Below are 21,068 nucleotides of genomic sequence, written 5' to 3'. Positions count from 1 at the left end.
TCACACCAGCAGGAGTGCGGCGAACCTCTGCAGTCATGGCATATTAATCTTTCCCCTCAACAGACCCAGGAACAAGGTCGGCAGTCCTTACCTACACCCATAACCACTGCCAGGGGAATGCCAGGTTTTGCTCCGTCTAACCCAGGTTCCTGAACCACTACAAAAAATAGCATCAACTCAGACTAGTGCTTCTCAAAGTGTGAGCCCCTCACGAGCAGCATCAGTATCTTCTGTGAACTTGTTAGAAATGCAAATTCTTTTGCATCAGAAACTCTGGGGATGGGACCAGGCAATATGTGCCTTAACAAGCCCTCCAGGTGATTCTGATGCGTGCTCTCTAAAGAAGCAGCATCAGCTCAGACTGATCGGAACAAGTCATGAGGTTTCCCTGAATCACATGGACTCTGCAGAGTAAAATGAACTCCTGATTAGAGTTTGAGAAAAACATGTGTGTGTCTTAGAGTCTGCCCAGTTTGAGACGAACTCTCTAAGTTAGGTGGTACTTAAATTTTTTTTTAACTTAATAAAACAAACTTTTCAGGACACTGAGAGAGACTAGCCAAGTAGTTTTCAAGTGCCCATGATTCCTTATCAAATGCAATGCACAACAATTTCTAGATATTACACTTTTTTTCCTATCTGAAGGTAGGAATCTTGAATTATTCAAATGAGCTGTCATGATATTGTTGCTCACACAGTGCTGGGGGCAGTTGCTATTTCTCACCCCACTCCATAGCCAGCCCCTACATGGACCAGAACTTATTCCAGTAAACAGAGAGAGTGTCTCAGTCTATGAAACACTTTCCATAAGGCAGAAATGATGTGTTCAAGGAGAAATCCAGTTACAACTTTTGGGATACAAAAGGACAAGATTTTCCTGACCTATTTATGGAAAACTGACTATCAACTATTGTAAACAAGCAACAAATAAATAAAGGCACTTAGGCAAGAGATCGTAAATGCATTTATTCTCAAATTCCACAGCTAGCCATCTAGGAAAGGACACAGTGATCTTGACGTGCTTTGCTTAAAGAAAATAGTCAAAACATATTAATAATCCACGAGGTATAAAAACATTTATTAGTGAAGGACCTGGAATCTCAGACCTCTTCCGGAGATTTTTCTGTGAGTCTCTCATTGGAATATGAAATAGATAAAGCTACTTTAATCAGAGAGTTGCTTAAAGTGAATTTGTCAGGAAAAGGAAAATGGTCTACAGTTATTTGTTCTCTGTTTCTGACATCTGTGCCAATTCCAGAGAGTAGAAACTCAGTTTCCAAGAGATCATCATTTGTTTTGGGCTATGATCTCATTTACAAGTAGAGGTTCTTAGTTGCAAATCATGGCAACGAACTCTGCTAATAGTTCAAACAGAAAAGGAATATACTAGAGGTTATTAGGTAATGTGTACAATTCCCAGGGGACTCAGAGAAGGTTTGGAGGCTATGCAACCAGGAACAATGTCCAGAATCATACCTCACAACTGGTGCTTCTTTCTCTAGTTGGCACAAACCCCCTGGCTTGTATCATTGACACTAACACTCAAACTTCTTCCACTGCTTCCATGGAAAATGGCATTCGCTACCTCCATCACAGGGATTCGGTGAGCTGCCAACTCTTTTGGGTCAGTAGTTTCCAATTCAAAGTCTGTTGCCGGTGGCTCTAAGGGGCCAAATCTAAGTCACATGCCACCCTGGCCACAAAGGGAGGTAAGGGGAATGAGTCACTGGTGTCTAAAGTGAGAAGAAATTCATAAGGTGGGAATATCCTAACACAGAAAATTGTTCAAAGGTGCCAAGAAATCCAAAAGAATGGCAAATATCCAGATCCAGACTTAGGATGCTTTCTATGTTTACACTCTGCTTTCCTTCTACTTTTTGCCATCGGTTACGGGTGAAGCAGGCAAATAAGTACAGCAGTCACACTCTGTCCACACTTGTAGACTTCTTATCTCAGTGGTTGGAAATGACAGAAAGCAAGCACCGTGCTATGCCCAATGCTGCCAGGCTGCCCCACTGGACCCAGGACAACATAAGAAAATCTCTATGATAGCAAAGTTCTTAACAGAGATCTCAATTATTCATAAAATAATGGGTTATTAGTCCTAGAGAAAATGTTAATACATCATCTTGTCCAAATCCTTCCATTTAAATAAGTTGACTATTTTTTTTATCACATTTATTTTTAAAAAGGCATATGTGACAGAAAACATTGTGGCACTTAAAATTTGGAATTTTTAATGAAAAATTACATGAAGCCAGAGTTTCCTGAGCAATCAATATTTTTAAGGGAAGAAATTCACTTTTTTTTTCTTTTTTAGAGAGAGAGAGAAAGAGAGTGGAGGGGGAGGGACAGAGGAAGAGGGAGAGAGAGAATCTTAAGGAGGCTCCACACTCAGGATGGAGCCTGAAGCGGGGCTCAGTTTCATGATCGTGAGGTCATGACCTGAGCCAAAATCAAGAGGCACTTATCCAACTAAGTAACACAGGTGTCCCAGAAATTCATTATTTTTATTTTTTTTAATTTTTTATTGTTATGTTAATCACCAAACCTTACATCATTAGTTTTTGACGTAGTGTTCTATGATTCATTGTTTGTGTATAACACCCAGTGCTCCGTGCAGAACGTGCCCTCTTTAAATTGACCTTACTTAATAAGAAATGTATTAACCTAGGGCAATGGAGATCAAATAGTTAACCACCAGGGCTGGCTATTAGGAGGCCACAGACACCCTTGCTGAAATTAGAAAAACTGTCTTCCTAAATACATTTTTTTACTTCCATATGCTGAAAATTATCATTGTATTCTTATATCCTTAGGAACAAAATGATTTACTACCCTCTACCCTAAATTTGTCATAACAAATATATAAATTTATAATGTCTAAAAGTGAATGTTATCTTTTGGGTTGTGCAGTACACAACGTGCACAACCATGCATGATAGCCCTGGTAGCAACCCCTCTCTGCAGAAAATCCGTTCTAGAGCATACTTTGTTAAATCATTAAGTACATGGATATATATATGCCATATAGAGAGACTGCTTTAACAAAAGATCTTAAAATGCAGTGGCTCAAAAAAAAAAATGTTATCTTTCACTTTGTAACAATCTCAAGCAGGGTTTGGCAAATTACAGTCTTTGGGCCAAATTCAGTGCCCAGCCTGTTCTGAATTGGTCCTCAAGTTAGGAAAGGTTCTTACAAATGTAAATGGTTGTTTAAACAAAGGAAGGATGTGTGACAGTTTCAATATGTGGCCTGAAAAGCCTGCAATATCATTATTTCTTTACTAAAAAAAAAATTTGCCAACCCCTGGCATAAAGGCTGATCTGTGGTCAAAGAGCGAAGCTCTGTGCCACAAGGGCCATCAAGGACATAGGTTCATTCTATCATGTTGTTCTACCATCACTCACCCAGGATGTTGTCTTCATCTGCACGGTCAAGGTTTGCTCATCATCACCACTTCCACATCCTAGTTGGTGGAAAGGGGAAAACCAAAGTGAAGGCCAAACACTTCTGTTTTTTAAAAATCTAAGACCAGTATATCACTTCCCTTAGATCACATGACAGAACCATAGCATATTGTCATGGCTAACTGCAAGATCAGGGGGGAAATGTAATCTCTGGCTGGGCAGCCACGTGCTCAGCTGAAATCCTCAGGTTTTTATTGCTAAGAGTCAGAGGGGAGTGACTGGTACTAGGAGAAATTAGAAATCTGTGTCACATATACTACACAGAATCCTCCTGATTTCCTCGGTTGATGCTGAGCTATTTCAAAAGGTTAAGATCTCCCATCATGCCCACACCACATATCAGGATAATTCCCATGGAGCGAATTTCCACGGTGGGGATTCCTGTCAACAATCAACACAGCTTTCCCTCTCTCTCTCTCTTTCTCTCTCTCTCACACACACACACAGACACACACACACACACAAATAAGCAAAGGTGAGGGAAGAAGTAGGAGAGGAAGGCCTAGGGAAAAGGAGACAGGAACAGGATGGGATAAGGCACTCATCAGATAAGAAGGTAGGTATTTCAGGATCTTCCAGTTAACGGCCAAAGTAGCTGAAAATTATATTGTCCTCAGCCACTTACTGTCTTCCCTGAGGCTGGTGAAGACAGTCCTAGTTGGCTGCTCAGGCAGAGACTACTAAATATAAAAACAGTCTCAGTCTAATCTGAGGATAATAAACACTAGTCAGGTCCCTGATTGGCGCAGGTGAATCCAGGTCTTACTGACATCGGGCGTCCCATCATCCTGTGTTTATTTGTTGGATATTTTTCAGTGATGGGGTTACATGTTTACAACAGGTGAGGACCCACAAAACGGTCTTTCAGGTACCCTCTGCTTCTGTCCTCAAGTAAAACACCAGGCAGGTCTGAAAGCCTGAAGAGCCTAATTGCGTTTTTGGAGACCTTAGGAAAACTGTGGATCCCCCCACCGAGGACGAGCAACCCCTGTGAATGCCTGCAGCCCTGGGAGGTGAGAGGCACCCTAAATCTTCCAAGCCTCGCCGATCTGGGACAGCTCAGACAATAGCACCTGAGGAGATTCCATTAAAACATAAAGCCTCTAGGCAACCAAAAAGTATTGTTTTCAAAGTAAAAAACAATTACACATCTTAATGAGAAAAGGGTATGGTCATTTTTGAGAATTGAATGAGTGTCCAGAAAAAAAATATATGGAAGAAATATCTTAAAACCCCGACAGAGACCATTGTAACTGGTTTAAGCAGAAAGGGATTTCAGAGGGGCATGGCTGCTTACAAAATCATGAGTAGGTGCTAGATCCCCACCCCCAGAACTAGCCCACGCAGTTTGGCCTCCGCCACAATCAGGAAGATAAGGAATCATCCATTGCCCCCGCTGCAGACGCCAGGAACCGCCTCAGCTGGAGCCAACAAGGACCAGTTCCCTGTGCCCTGCCTCTCAACACCCACAGCTAGTGCCAGATGCTGGGCCCCCGTCACAGCTGCCACAGGAAAACAAGGGTTTCTACGACTTTACTGCAGAAGCACCGATTCCCCCTCACTCCACCTCATGCCTGGGTTCACATGCTTAGTGGGAGCCACGTTAAATGTGGAACCCAAGCTGAAAGCCTGAGAAATGTAGAGACTGCTTTTCCCAAATCCAACACACACACAAACATATTAAAAGGGGTTTGGAGTCATATTATAGATGATGTAGTGCACATTTGTCACTATTTTTGTCTGCTGGCAGAAATCCCCCACAATACTGTATTTCACAATTTCTAGGATGCGCACTGTTTTTTCACAATTAAATATCTCTGAAATCAGATGCTTCTGATGCTCCCTGGCTTCTTAGATGCCCCCCATTTCAGAGACACCCAAAGGGGAAAGTAAATGCTCAGCAAATGTTGGCTATTACAATCATTAACCTCATTAAAAAGAGGGGAGATTAATGGCAGCTGTGACATTTTACCATTGTTCAGCATCTCATTATGATTAGAAAATAGGATAGATAACTCTCATTTTTGTACCATGGTACTCATACAGAGCAATCTGTACATTTTATATCTATGATTTACAAATACCAACTCCCAATCATCAGTATCTGCACAGTAACTGGCAAATCAAATCCCCAATAACACAGCAATAATACAACCCATTCTGAGGCTAAAAAGAGAATTTGAGCTGATTCTGAAGTAAGGCATAGGCATTGTTTAGGAAAAATTACAAACAACAGCACAGAACGATGTGTTACACATTGACAACCTCAGTTTAAGTTTGTATAAAAGATTCCACATTAGCTGGGAAATAAACAAATGTGGACATAATTAATATGCAAAACATTGTCATTACTCTTTAGCTAAAGTGCGAAGATTTGGATGTGAAAGAAAGAAATATTATCTTCCCAAAAAAGAAGACCTCATTCTCAGGGGACATGGCATATATTTAATACATAGTGAGGAGTAATCCATTTTTGAATTTTAGAAGCACTGTTTTAACTATTTTAAGAGTTATGATTGGGGTGCCTGGGATGCTCACTCAGTTAAGCCTCCCACTCTTGATCTCAGCTCAGGTCTTGATCTCAGGATTGTGAGTTCAAGCCCTGCACTGGGCCCCACTGGGTGTGGAGCCTACTTTAAAAAAAAAAAAAAAAAAAAGTCACTGTAAACCTTTCTGGATGAGATCTTTAAAGATGAACAGTTATTTTTTGCTGGTTGGCAAACTAGCCCCCATACAAGGAGGGCAAGGAGAGACAGACAGAAGAGGCAGGCCACTCCAGATTGGTAGGTGGCAGGTTTAATAAGCAAGGGGATTTATTTACGAGGCTTGTCTCCCACGGCCGCAAGACAAGTAGATCTCCACACCTGCCTGCCAGAGCGTTAAAAGTTTACACAAAGGCCTTATCTGGGTTCAGTCTCCAATACCATGTAGATAGTCTCAACAACACATTTCTCCCTCAAGGCTAGGTCCTTGAAACAGAGAAACAGCTCTGGCTGTGGGAATGTGGGCAGAACATACATTCCAAGGGCTGGGGAGCTGGTGAGCAGCCTCTGATTGCCCGGATCTAGCTCCTGGGTCAACTGGAGGTCACGTCCTCTCAGTGACTTTCCCCAACATCTTTCAAGATGTAAATCTTTAAAGGGGACTACCTCTTTTACATATTCATTTGAATTATTTGAATCAGATCAACTCTAGCTGAGCCTCCAGCCGTTTAAAAAGAAAACAGACACTGGGCTTTGTGTTCTGTGCAAGCAAACACAGAGCTCAGGACTGTACAACAAACCTCTGATTGGACTCGCAGTCAGGGTAAAATGCCTCCAATAGGGGTGAAGACTTCCCAGATCTTCCCTGTCAGAGCACTGACCAATCCGTAATGAAAGTGCTGGATTTATTCTCTCTCTCTCCACTCAGTAGGGCAAGCGTAAACCTAGTCTTGTTGCTTTTTCTGTCCCTAGTACCTGGCCTCGGGCATGCTCAATGAACATTTATTAAATAAATAAATTATCAAATGAGTGGTTGAGAAATAGTCCTGCGAAAAAAACCACTCCAGGAGTATTGAAATTCAAAATGGTCCTAAAAATGTCTCTCAGGTCTCGTCATAGTATTTTCCTCCAGGAAAGGAGGCAAAATTACAAAACAGCTGAATTCCTCTTTACAGGAAAATCCCTTTTTAAAAATTAAAGAAATACATATTTCATTGTGAAATATAGCACACATACATAAAGTAAGAGAAATATATGAACAGTTTAACTTAGGACCCAGGTGGAGAACTAGAACATTTCTAGGACCCCAGAAGCACGGCCACACCCCATCTACACTCTCAATTCACCTTCTGCAAACCCCTGCCAGTCACCACCCCTCTATTTCTTCTTCAATAACCAAAGTCACTATTGTCCTAACATTTGTGGGAATAATTTTTGTTTTACCACCTATGTTCAAATGCCTAAATTATAAGGTTTGCTTTAATTCCCTAAATAGTGAGTTTCCTTGGTTCATCAAGATTAGGTTATGATTCAAACTTCTCAAGAATATTTCATGTCTAGTGAGCAAAAACAGGAATGCACATGAAGTGCTGGATAACAAAAAAAAATGTCTTTCATTATATCACACACAAATAAAAAGTTTTACAAACACTAACCATTTTCATACAATTAGAAAAATAACAAGAGAATGAAAACAATTCAGAGCAACACATTTATTGAAGCTCTCGCTAAGCTTTCATTTACAAGCAAATATACTCGGGAAAAAAATCACAAGACAATATTTTAAAATGTTATACCATCTACATAAAAATTAAACTTGCAGAATTTACAAATTAATATTCTGAGCAGACAGATAAATTATACATCCTTTTGCAAAATCCAATCTACAGCATTTAAAAATTCAGAGTTACAATGTAAGACATTCTCTCTTTACAATCTACTTATTTACATAGCTTTTCCCACTGCAGATGATATAGTTCTCACCATAACTACCAAGGTTTGCAAACATAGTGTATTTAAAATATATTTAGCAGCATATAAAAAAAATTAGATAAAAGGGTAAGGAAATACTACTATTAAATAAAAATGAAATTAAAAGGTGATAATAGAAACGACTCCATAGGAAAAGTAGATCAAAATATATTTCTGTTAGGACATCAAAAATGTTTCCCATCAGAGAATGTACGCACAGCACTAATAAAACAATTTAACAGCATTTTAGTCCTGAGCACAGAATATAGCACAGCTGTAAAACTTTGGTCAATACAAGTAAACATCAACATTTAACACAAACTGTTTAACATTCTTTGTTAGTAGATAAAGGTCACCAATTCCACCTTAGGAAAAATCATCAATATTCTCCTAATCTTATTTTTTTCCCGTTATATTAAAAGAGCTTTGAAATTTGGGAACCTTCTATAGACTGATATAAATACCAGACAAATGGACCACAATTTGACTAACATTCCCAATATGTTTAAATATATAAACCATCTAAACAGACTATACGATGAGTTACCAATGGGTTGCATTGTATTCCAGGTGTTTTCTGACTATCACAAAAGCAGACATCTTATAATTCAAATAATTTTAAAGTGTTTTTTATAGCTAGGCACAAAAATCCAGCCACAATAAAAGTGTGAATCAAGCAGTATACCAATTAAAGGATATATATGTATTGGCAGATATTATAATTAAGCACACAGGCTAGTACAGTTTTATTAGAATACCATTTATATTCAGCAGTTGGATTCAGATATATTTTCCAGTTAATCCCATTATAAGCTTTTGCCTAATAAATACAGGGCAACATTTCATTATGAACGTACAGAGTATTATCACAGTATTCAGTTTATGACTATCTTCATTCATGTTTAATTACTGGCAATATCTTCCCCCAGATCTCCTATGTCAGAGATCTGGCCATCTTGCAAATTGCGAGCCTTCCAAATTCTCACAGTTCGATCACTACAAAACAAATTAAAAATGAACATGTGAAAAGAGGCAGAAAGACAAAGAAATAGCTCTTAGAATCGTGTATTGTGAAGACATTTTCTGAAGAGGACCTCAATAGATGTAAGTAAAAATATACATTGTCCCACACGTATATCAAACAGATACCCATAATAATGATATTAAAAATAGTTCATATTGTCGAGGGCTTACTATATGGCAGGCATTGTTACTATGTGCCCTTTAAATATAAATACATTCAATTTTCTTTAACTACCATAGAGATAGATAATGCTATTATCCCCTTTGTATTGATGAGTAAATTGAGATCCAGAGAGGTTAAGTAATTTGCTCAATATCACAAAGTACATGCGTGATAGAACCGAGATTTCAACCTAGGCAGTCTGGTTCCAGGGCCCCACCTCCTAATCACTACACTGGATCTGCACTCATTGTTTCAAAAAACGACTCATGATACAACATTGGTCAGAGATCTTCAGGGACAACAGCTCACAGTAAGGTTACAGTAAGGCTTCTGGGAACGGAGGAGATCAGGGCAGGGATTCCAGGGAGTTGGTGAATCTGTCAACAGTCAGAAGAGTTACCCTCAGGTGAAACAATAAGCCCACAGGAAAAGCAGGAAGCTACTGAGAAGTGGACTGATACTCCAATATCATAGAACATAGAAGATTCAAAGTGTTTCTGAGAAAACTTGTTTTTGTTCACCAGGCATGTGGGTACTGGGGAGTGGTCATTAAACCATCATGTTTCTTACTGTGTCTCTCATAGCTTGAAGGGAGTGTTACTTTTCTCTAATTATCTAGTAAACTCAAAGCCAAAAGAAAGTTTCCATAGAATTTCAGAGTTAAAAGGCACTTCAGAGATTATGCAATCCATTTCAAGGATAAAGAAAGTTTAGTTACGTGCCCAATGTAACATAGTAAAGGGCAGAGGTGAACCTAGGGTCTAGGCTTTCTAGTTTCTAATCAGCAATCTCTGTTCTTCCTAAGAGTTCTTATCACAAGCAAACAAGAAACGTTTTTTTCTTCTTTTTGTATCTATTTGAGATGACAGATGTTAACTAACTTATTGTGGTAATCATTTCACAATATATATGTCAAATCATTATGCTGTATGCCTTACACTTATACAATGCCATATGTCAATTATATCTCCACAAACTCACACAGCATATGTACGCTGAAACAGCAAGGGGATATGTTCATTCATGCACCTACTCATACACCCATTCATTTATTCAACCGTCCATTTAACAAATGTTTATTGAGAACCTGCTGTGTTCCAGGTACTATTCAGGTGCTTGGGACAATTTAAAGACAAACAAGCAAACAAACAAATAAATAACAAAACCCTCTCCCAATGTAGATTATACATTCTAACAAGAGGAGACAGTGCCTGGGAAGCACTTAGAACAATGTGTGGCAAATACTAAGCACTATACAAGGGTGTGTTAATTGACAAATAAACTAGAATTTGAAAATAGGCCTTCTGATTTTATTGACCATTTTCCTGATTTTTAAGTTACATAGGAAATACATTTGCATCTGGTGCACCATGGGTAAACTGAGAAAAAGTTCAGTTCTTCAAAAATAAGACTATACTGTGGAAGAGAGGTGTTACAGTAACATCATACTTCACCCACCAGATCTCAGTGACATATAATACTTTCTGAGTCTTACATTGAGTGTCCCACATCTTTGAGGGGTATTATTTCCAGTAAATTATCAAGGACACAGCAAGTTTCCAAGAGAATAAACAAAAGTAGTGAGTCTTAAGAAAGTAATACATCTTGGAAATAACATCAATGAAGCACCAAAGGTAAGCACCTTAGAAAAACACAAAATAAATCAGCTTTGAAGTACTTCAGAGACATGAGAAAATAAATCTAAGCGAAAAGAGGGATTCAATGAAAATAGCACAAATAATAAGAGATACCATAGAAATACAGCAGAGGTTGCAAAATAAAGTCAGGGTAATCGTGCATTTAGGATAGATGAATCAAGAATGTGCTCCGATTAAGTTAAATGTAAAAATGACAAAAGGAGATTTCCAAGGTAGATATTCATGAGACATTTTATTTTATTTGAATGAGACCAAGACCTCACATTAGGGCATATATGCTTTCCTTGCCAAAGTACTTATATACATGTCATTTTTTTTGTTTGTTTGGTTTTTTTTTAATTTTTTTTTTTTAGATTTTATTTATTTATTTGACAGAGAGAGACACAGTGAGAGAGGAAACACAAGCAGGGGGAGTGGGAGAGGGAGAAGCAGGCTCCCCGCAGAGCAGGGAGCCCGATGTGGGACTCGATCCCAGGACCCTGGGATCATGACCTGAGCCGAAGGCAGTCGCTCAACCGACTGAGCCACCCAGGCGCCCTATACATGTCATTTTTATGGTCACAACATCTCTCCACTTCCTTCAAGCATCGTAAACGTCACTTCCTCAGTGAGACCTTCACCAACCATCCTATTGTGTGACCTCCTCCCCATGATACTCTCTTCCCTGCTCCCTGCTTTATTTTTCTCCATAGCACCTACCACTATGTAACGTATTTTAGTTATTTATTTTCTTTTCTTCTCCTTAGAATGAAACTGGGGGTCTGATCTGTTTTGTTCGCAGCTCTTCCCAAGAGTCTGGAACAGTGCCTGACATATTGGGGATTCATCATGAATGAAAAATAAGCAAATAAATCCATCAATCCAGCTTCCCTAAGAGGGAGGAAGCAGATATTATTATTAAGTACTTATTCAGCTGACCCTTGAACAACACAGGTTTGAACCACGAGGGTCCACTTTCACATGGATTTTTCGATAAACAGCACAGCACTGTAAATGTATTTTCTCTTCCTTATGATTTCCTTAATAACATTTTCTTTCCTCTAGCTTCCTTTATTGTAAGGATATGTATATAATACATATAACATACAAAATATGTGTTAATTGACTAATTATATTATCAGTAAGGCTTCTGGCCAACCGTAAGCTATTAGCAGTTTAGTTTTGGGGGGAGTCAAAGTTATACCTGGATTTTCAACTATGCAGGGGTCAGTGGCCCTAAGCCTGCATGGTCCAAGGGTCAACTGTACTCTACAGAGAGGAAGAACAGGAACAAAGAGATTTTTTAAAATTATTTATTCTAAATGTGAAGAATGATAAGTTTGTTGTCTTTCTGGGAAAAAAAATCTTTAGAAATTAGTCACCTATAAATGATTTTTTAAATTAAAATCACCAGGGGAAGATCTGGCAGCAGACTTCCCATATAAGCAGAGTCTGGATACAGAAGTAACATTATTCTCATGTATTCTGGGGATTAAACCAGTGTCCAAAGTGCACATCAGAAAATATAAATAAGAGATCTTAAATAGAATGATTGTAATAAAAGAAGGGTTTTTATATGTTCTACATTTCCCAGACATTTACAACTTATAATATTTATTAAATCTGAACACAAGCAACCAACACAGAGAAAAATCACACAGGAAAACTTACTCGGCTGCAGTAAAAATGTGGGTGGAATTAACACATATGGCATTGATAGGACTATCATGACCCTTCATCTCTCCGACTGGCACAAAAGTATCCATGTTCCACAGCTTCAGAATGCCCCCTCTGCAGCCACTGAGCAGAACCGGGTGCCCTGGCACCACTCCTAGGGCACAGACCCAATCCTTATGTGCATTTGGAACTTGCTGAGAGAAAGAAAGAGAAATCAGCAGCTTAAGAGAAGCCCTCCAAAATGACATTTTCACAGCAAAGTAAGTTACAAATATTTTTGTTGACAATACAATATTTGGAATACTGAATGGCCTGGAAACTATAAAAATCATTTTCTATGCAATCGTTCTTAGTGACTTACAGAAATAAATCTGCAATTTGCTTCCAATTTGCCTCAATTATTATTAGTGTTATCAATATTAAAGACCTATAATGTTAAAAATCTTACAGAATCTAAAAGACCCAGAAAGTATACAGAATTATTCACATCGCATTCTCTTCATGGGAGTTAATATCTCACCTCTCTCCAAAATGAATTCAACAAGTTTGAAAACTACAACCTGGTACGTAGACTATAAAGAATGCCTCATAAAGTTACTGCCTTCAACCTTTGGTAAAAAACATGGAGGCTTAAGGCTTTTTGGAGAAGACCAGAGCTAACATACATTTCATAATGAGTAAACAATAATTCTAAGCTCAAACTATATGACTATATTTGAGTGTAAATATATTTATATGAATAATATAAAAGTCACAACCATGAATGTATATCTATAAAGGATTTTGAATGCGATAAATGCATCTGTTGCCAGTTTGTTCCATTGACCTGCTACTTGTTCATTTTGTTTTCATCTGTCCTTACCTAGAAGGTATTATTAAATATTGAATGTTGCCCTTCTCATAATTAGTAACTCCGGTGGCTGAAGATGAAACACTCTTTAAGAGGCTCTTCAAGTTCTTACATGGACCAGTGGTGGCTCTGAAGAACCAGTACCCACTCCATCCCATGAAAGGTTTTGCATTACCTGTAGAAGGTCTTTTTGAGCTAAGTCCCATTTCTTGATTCCATTATCTCTGGACCCACTAAATAGGTTATCCCCTTGTATGGTTAGCGCTTCAATGCCATCATAATGAGGGGGCTCAAAATTGTGGGTGGGACTCACAGTTCCCAGAGCCCCTTCAGTTACATCAAACATCTAAAAAAGAAACAGAGAGAAAGCAGACATCCTATTTAACTTACAAATAAACACCTATATGTGTTCATACCTAGAAACACATATACGTGTATATTAACCAGATGTGACATGTTTTGTTCTAATATTTTACTAAATTAACTAAATTAACCTGGTATGAATGACTCAGGATGAACCCGGACCCTATTTTCACATTACTTTTGCTTACATGTCACATGCTTATGTGTCTGTAGGCTTTTAAGAAAGGCAACCAATTTTTTCATGTCTGAGTGTACAAATGATATGTTTAATAATACAAATACTACATATCAATCCACTTGAAAGTCAGAAAAATGATATGGCTGTTATTTAAACACTATTAGATAGTTCTGCAATCCCGGTGGTCATCTCAAATTTCCCAAAGTTGCTCTTCAAAACCTCCCAACCCCCTCAGTTGCCCTCATCTCTGTTGACCTTGTAATTTCCTGAAAAGGCTAGCATGATCAAAAATGAACTTTTTGGATTCTTCCCTCCATTCCAAAAGTTTCCTTTTATCTTCAAACATTCTCTTACCCTTCCCTTCTTTTCAGATGCTAAAGTGTGCTTACCGCTTCCCAAGGTTCACATCACTGTTGTGGTTCTAACTGTTCCTACCAACTTCATCAATTACCACCACTTCCCTCTTCACACTTTCCCTCTCCACCAGAGCCTGCTTCCTAAGCAGACAGGCATACCCAAGTCTACCAAATACAAAATCCTCTTCCTTTAACAATTCTATTTTCATGTCACTAACCCATTTCTCATCTCTTAATCTCAGATTCTAAAAAGAGTACTTATTCTTTTCCTATATCTCTGTTACTGTATCCTCTTTTTATTCCTAATTGGTTCTTACAGGAATTCCCAAGGCTGAGTCCTGGCAACCTCTCTCTCCTTTGGCCATGTCAGCTACTCTAACCCCTCGAACATCTGCTTCTACTCGAATGGCTCCCAAACCTGCATGCCTAGTCATAACTTACATTGAACTCTAGACTTGCCTTTCAAATGGCCTACTCGCCTACATGAGGATGACTTCTATTACTTAGTATCTCCAATTTAATATTTCCAGAACCAAACTGTGCATCTTCCCTTATCTGTTAATTTCATTAAGATCTGAAGATCATAATAAATTCAGTATAGAAGATGGTGACAGTGAGAATTATGCATTAGTTGGATGACTGAGCCAAAGATCTTTAAAATCCCTCCCAAACTATCTTCTATGAAAAATGAGAATACATGATTGAATAATAAGACAATAAAATCAAAAACTATGAGTGAGGAAAAGATCACGAAGAAAAAGTAAAGGATAGAAATGGAAAAAAAAGAAAACTGATTAAGAGAAAAGAGCTCTAGGTGCATATGAATACTCCAAATCTATCATTTAATAGGAGAATATAATTTCACTCTATCATACACACTTTGATGTAATGATCCTTGGAGCCAGTGACGATTAGATCTTGTCCATTAGAAATCTGATCTACAGTAAGGCACATAACAGGGCCTAGGTGTCCTGTTAACTTTCCAGTAGACTGAAACCTTTAAAAAGAAAGAAAATAATTTTGTTTGAAAATATTTCTTAATGTACTGAGGCTAAGCCTCAACATAAATAATCTATATTCTTTGATGAAACTGTTCACTAATGTTCTTTTTTATTTTAGCTCCACCTCTTTGCAACTTTCTTCAAGTTCAGAGTCCAAAAATGGCCAAACTAACCTATTCTATGATTGATGTGTGAGGATTCCTAAGTTATTCCAAAGTGACTAATGTCATTCAGACAGTAAACTTAAAAAGGCAACAAAACTTGCTAAAGATTGATTTTAATCCAACCTAAGTCCAGGTAAACCTTAATCTGTTGAATGTCCAAATATGTTATAAATATATGACCAAGGTCCAATTTGGAATTTGATTAAAACAACTATCACTTATATAACTACACAATCAGCAACAATATGGGAAAAGACTACTTTATAACAAACACATGAATTCTCACATATACACATACACATGTATGTACACCCATCATATAGACATGTACACACATGTATACACCTATACACACAAACATGTGTATATGTGTGTCAGAAAGTAGGCGGTCCATTTCATCAGTTATTATAAAGATTGGAAATGACCAGGATATATAACTAACTGGTAGAAAAATGTATGACATCAGTTGTCAGGGGGTAACAACAAACCTTTGTCCATAGTCCTACCTCAAACAAACTGCTGAAATACAGAGATATATTTAACTTGTAGAATATTAGTTTCTTGAAAACTATTCTCTTAGTTACTTTGTTACAATACATCCACATTTAATCATGTTGCTGAAATCAAGCAGGTTTCAAAGGACTTAACTTTTCAGCAAAAATAGAAAGTGTAAAGATTTTCAAAAGCTGCTATCTTTTCTGTCTCATGGCATGACTTTGAGTGTCTTCCTCCATGGTGCTCTGACTACGAGGCAAGTTTTAATATCTTCAAGAATAAACCAAGTACTCACCTCTTTTCTCATTCTCTTAAGCACTGTGTTCAATTTTCTACATTCTATTTCTAAAATAGTACTCAGGACTGTGTTTCTTCTCTCTTTCATCTATTTACCTGTAAATTATGTTTATTATACTTTCTCAGTCATGTGTTAAAATGTTACAAGTTATAACTAGTCATTTTCAGTTTCCAAAATATCCGTCACTCAGTATCCTTTAATTGCCTGTTTAGTGGCCATTACCCTCCATTACAACAGAGCCCTAAGAAGGCAGATACCACATTTGTCTTGCTCAGTCTTTATTTCCAGCACCTACCACAGTCTTGGTGCAGTGCCTCCCAGAATCAATGCTGAAAAAATACTTAACTAAGAAATGAATATTCCCTTGCTGCCAAAATTTTCAAGAACTAGAAAAGAAGCTAAAATAAACACTCGACTAAAGGATAAAAGCTCATATTTCCAGGCAAATAAACACCAAATCAGAGATGTAATGCTTTAGATTTCAACTTATCATTTTTTTTACCCATTTCGATCTTAATACTTTATCTTTTCTATATATTTTATATTCACAAAAACTCTGTAAGGATTTATGCCCAAATTTGTTAAGTTTATAAATTAAAAATTTTGAAATACAAGACGTTTAAGTGATGCTGCCCCCAAAATAACTCTTTCAAAGGTCCTGGTGGAACTAGAATGAGCATCTTGATCTCTTCCTAGTAAACAACATGAATTGTAGACAAATATTAAAGAGGCTATTTTTCTTCATATACTTTTTTTCTATCAATGGAGACTAAAAGAAAGGAAAATTGTGAGTTTGCTGATGAGGACAGAAGAGACATACATCTAGGGATACTGGGCCAAACAGAAAAGCCTACGATTTTATATTAACTTCTGGCTTATAAAAATTAGATTTCATATGCACCAATATGTTATTAATATCTGAAAACTGTATTTGCCATATATAAGAAATACATTTTCTTAAAAATTCTACCTTTTAAGATCCCACATTCTGACAGCATTTCCAGAAGCTGCATAGAGGAAAGTGCCAGTTGGGTTTAGAGCAATTTGATTTATCTGGTTTTCTCCAGAAGGAATAGCTACTGTCCGGCTGGTACTTGCAGAACAGGCATCTCCAAGAGTAACCTGACCTGAAGATCTTAAGAGAGACAAAACAAAAAGAAAAAGTCACATTTCTGGGCAAGAGTTCAGCTTTGGGTTCCTTGAATTCCTAGGAAACTGGCTGTAGGCACAACAAGCTCTGGGTCCTTTGGTCACCGTGTCAACCGCACGGCGCACAGAACCTCACACACACATACCTGGCACTTAGAAACACTTTTGATGAGGAAGTGAATAAATGAATGACTAAAACAAGATGATATGGCTTACAATTCTTAATTTGTAAGTCTCGTATAATGCTAGGAATTCCAGGCCCTGAGTTAGGGATGACCAGAACATCATTCAAAAAAGATTAGATGTCAAAGATTAAAAAAAAAAAAAAGACAACAAATGACAACAAATGACACAGTGCCACAGGTAATTCATTTTCCTGCAGCTTCCAGAAAGGTCCCCCCCACCCCTGGGGGCCAGGCCTTCCAATACTCCTTTTGTCCATAAGAATTGCTTTTTGAATTAAAGACACTGAGGATTTTTCAAACCATTTTCTTTTTTTTTAAAGATTTTATTTATTTATTTGACAGAGAGAGACACAGCGAGAGAGGGAACACAAGCAGGGGGAGTGGGAGAGGGAGAAGCCGACTTCCCGCCGAGCAGGGAGCCCAATGTGGGGCTCGATCCCAGGACCCTGGGATCATGACCTGAGCCGAAGGCAGACACCTAATGACTGAGCCACCCAGGAGCCCCCCTAAGTTTAATTTTTTTTTAAGATTTTTTTTAATTTTATTTCGAGAGAGAGAGAGAGAGACCACAGAGGGAGAGGGAAAAGCAGACTCCCAGCTGGGCAGGGAGCCCGACGCGGGGCTCGATCCCAGGACCCTGAGATCATGACCTGAGCCGAAGGCAGACGCTTAATGACTGAGCCACCCAGGCGCCCTCAAACCATTTTCAGTTTTAGTTTACTCTAACTCAATCATACATGGAGTATTTACCACGTGCTAAAGACTTAAACATAACATTTCTATTTCCTCAGATAAATTCTAAGTGATATATTCTTAAATTTTGAAACATTTTCTCAGTTAACAACCAAAATATCAAGTTATAATTAATCCTTTTAAATTTGACTTAGTCAGCTGGACTGGCAGATTTCTAAGATACAGTGTTCCTTTTTCTATAAAATTTTCCTCACAGACTTGTATTCAGTACAGTAAATAATGAGTAGTTATCAAAATACAAATTAGGACTTATGTTAATAATCCCTACTCTAGGGGCGCCTGGGTGGCTTAGTCGGTTAAGCATCTGCCTTGGGCTCAGGTCATAGTCCCAGGGTCCTGGAATCGAGCCCCACATCGGGCTCCCTGCTCGGCAGGAAGCCTGCTTCTCCCTCTCCCACTCCCCCTGCTTGTGTTCCCTCTCTCGCTGCGTCTCTCTCTGTCAAATAAATAAAATCTTAAAAAAATAAAATCCCTACTCTACAAATTATAAAAAATAACCTTTCCCATGTTCCTTTTGCTTATTTAAAACAAGAGTTCACCCCTATTTTAATTACGTAAAACAGTTCATCCATCTTATAGCAAAAAGAATCATTATTTGCTCTATATTTTAAAGACATATATGATGACACAGAAAACAAACTCATCCTCCAATTGTCCAACCTAACCCACAGTTACGAAATTTGTGCTCACACAAAAGCAGTCTAGGTCCTAAAACAAACAAACAAAAAAACTCTCAATTATCCAATACCTGCTAATTAAAGGTTACAAGTACTTCTTAACTGTCTACTATGATGATTTTAGCCATTTTTCCAAGGAGTGGTATTCATTTGAAGCAAGTAATGTAAATCATTTAGCTACATCAAGTAAAAAATACTATGAACATGCAATACCTTAGTATTTAAGAGGGAGGAAATATTAAATGTATACTTAGTCACAGACCAAATATGATTCATTCCTTCCTATTTAATACCAGGCCCTTTTTTAAATTTAAATTCGATTAGCCAACATATGGTACATCATTAGTTTCAGAGGTAGAGTCAGTTATTCATCAGTTGCTTTTAACACCAGTGCTCATCACATCACGTGCCCTCTTTAATGCCCATCACCCTATTACCCAATTCCCCCACCCACCTCCCCTCCAGCAACCCTCAGTTTGTTTCCTAGAGTTAAGAGTCTCTCATGGTTTGTCTCCCTCTCCATTACTTTGCATTCAGTTTTTCCTCCCTTCCCCTACGATCCTCTGCGCTTTCTTATATTCTACATATGAGTGAAACCATATAATTGTCTTTCTCTGATTGACTTATTTTGCTCAGCATAATACTGTCCAGTTCCATCCATGTCAATGTAAATGGTAAGTATTCAACCTTTCTGATGGCTGAGCAATATTCCATTGTATATATGGACCACATCTTCTTTATCCACTCATCTGTCAATGGACATCTCAGATCTTTCCATAGTTTGGCTATTGTGGACATTGCTGGTATAAACATTGGAGTGCATGTACCCCTTCAGATCATTACATTTTGGGCTAAATACCTAGTAGTGCAATTGCTGGGTCATAGGGTAGCTCTATTTTTAACTTCCTGAGGAATCTCCATACTGTTTCCTAGAGTGGCTGCACCAGCTTGCATTCCCACCAACAGTGTAAGAGGGTACCCCTTTCTCCAAACCCCCGCCAACATTTGTTGTTTCCTGATTTGTTAATTTTAGCCATTCTGACTGGTGTGAGGTGGTATCTTATTGTGGTTTTGATTTGTATTTCCCTGATGCCAAGGGATATTGAGCATTTTTTCCTGTTTGTTGGCCATTTGCATGTCTTCTTTGCAGAAATATTTGTTCATATCTTCTGCCCATTTCTTGACAGGATTATTGGTTTTGGAGGTGTTGAGTTTGATAAGTTCTTTATAGATCTTGGATACTAGCCTTTATCTGATATGTCATTTGCAAATATCTTCTCTTTCTGTACATTGCTTTTTAATTTTGTTGACTCCTTCCTTTGCTGTGCAGAAGCTTTTTATCTTGATGAAGTCTGAATAGTTCATTTTTGTTTTTGTTTCCCTTGCCTTTGGAGACGAATCTAGCAAGAAGTTGCTGCAGCTGAGGTCACAGGTTGCTGTCTATGTTCTACTCTAGGATTTTGATGGATTCCTGTCTCACATTTAGATCTTTCATCCATTTTGAGTTTGTGTATGATGTAAGAGAATGGTCAGTTTCATTCTTCTGTATGTGGCTGTCCAATTTTCCCAACACCATTTGTTGAAGATACTGTCCTTTTTCTATTGGATATTCTTTCCTGCTTTGTCAAACATTAGTTGACATTGAGTTAAGGGTCCATTTCTGGGTTCACTGTTCTGTTCCATTAATCTATGTGTCTGTTTTTGTGCCAGTACCATACTGTCTTGATGATCACAGCTTTGTAATATAGCTTGACGTCCAGGATTGTGATGCCACAAGCTTTGGTTTTCTTTTTCAACATTCCTCTGGCTATTCAGGGTCTTTTCTGGTTCCATACAAATTTTAGGATTATTTGTTCCAGCTCTGTGAAAAATGTCAATGGTATTTTGATAGGGATTGCATTAAATGTGTAGATTTTCTGAGAAGCATAGAAATTTTAACAATATTTATTCATCCAATGCACGAGCATTGAATGTTTTTCCATTTCTTTGTGTCTTCCTCAATTTCTTTCTCAAGTGCCTGTAGTTTTTACAGTACAGATCCCTTACCTCTTTGGTTAGGTTTATTCCCAGGTATCTTACGATTTTTGGTGAAATTATAAATGGGATTGATTCCTTAATTTTTCTTTCTTCTTTTGCATTGTTAGTGTATAGAAATGCAACTAATTTCTGTGCAT

General features: G+C 38.0%; 1 protein-coding gene across 7 annotated transcripts in view; it reads right to left on the bottom strand.

The window, feature by feature from the left end:
- Positions 1–7,651: 7,651 nt before the first annotated feature.
- KIF21A (kinesin family member 21A) overlaps positions 7,652–21,068 on the bottom strand; it is a 150,299-nt gene continuing 136,882 nt past the window's right edge. For all 7 annotated transcript variants that reach the window (XM_045873629.3, XM_054507103.2, XM_064591396.1 and 4 more), the window contains 5 exons: positions 17,101–17,265; positions 15,052–15,169; positions 13,451–13,621; positions 12,420–12,619; positions 7,652–8,921 (listed from right to left, as the gene is read on the bottom strand). In XM_045873629.3, coding sequence (XP_045729585.1) covers positions 8,828–8,921; positions 12,420–12,619; positions 13,451–13,621; positions 15,052–15,169; positions 17,101–17,265 — 748 coding nt within the window. In that variant the 3' untranslated portion in view covers positions 7,652–8,827. The remainder of the gene's footprint in view (positions 8,922–12,419; positions 12,620–13,450; positions 13,622–15,051; positions 15,170–17,100; positions 17,266–21,068) is intronic.

Source organism: Mirounga angustirostris, unplaced genomic scaffold (assembly GCF_029215605.1).
Source record: "Mirounga angustirostris isolate CCGP_5_RB_7025 unplaced genomic scaffold, mMirAng1.0.hap1 SCAF_5, whole genome shotgun sequence".
In the NCBI taxonomy this organism is placed as follows: Eukaryota; Metazoa; Chordata; class Mammalia; order Carnivora; family Phocidae; genus Mirounga; species Mirounga angustirostris.
The sequence above is the reverse complement of the archived record's forward strand: the minus strand, read 5'-3'. Positions and strand labels throughout refer to the sequence as shown.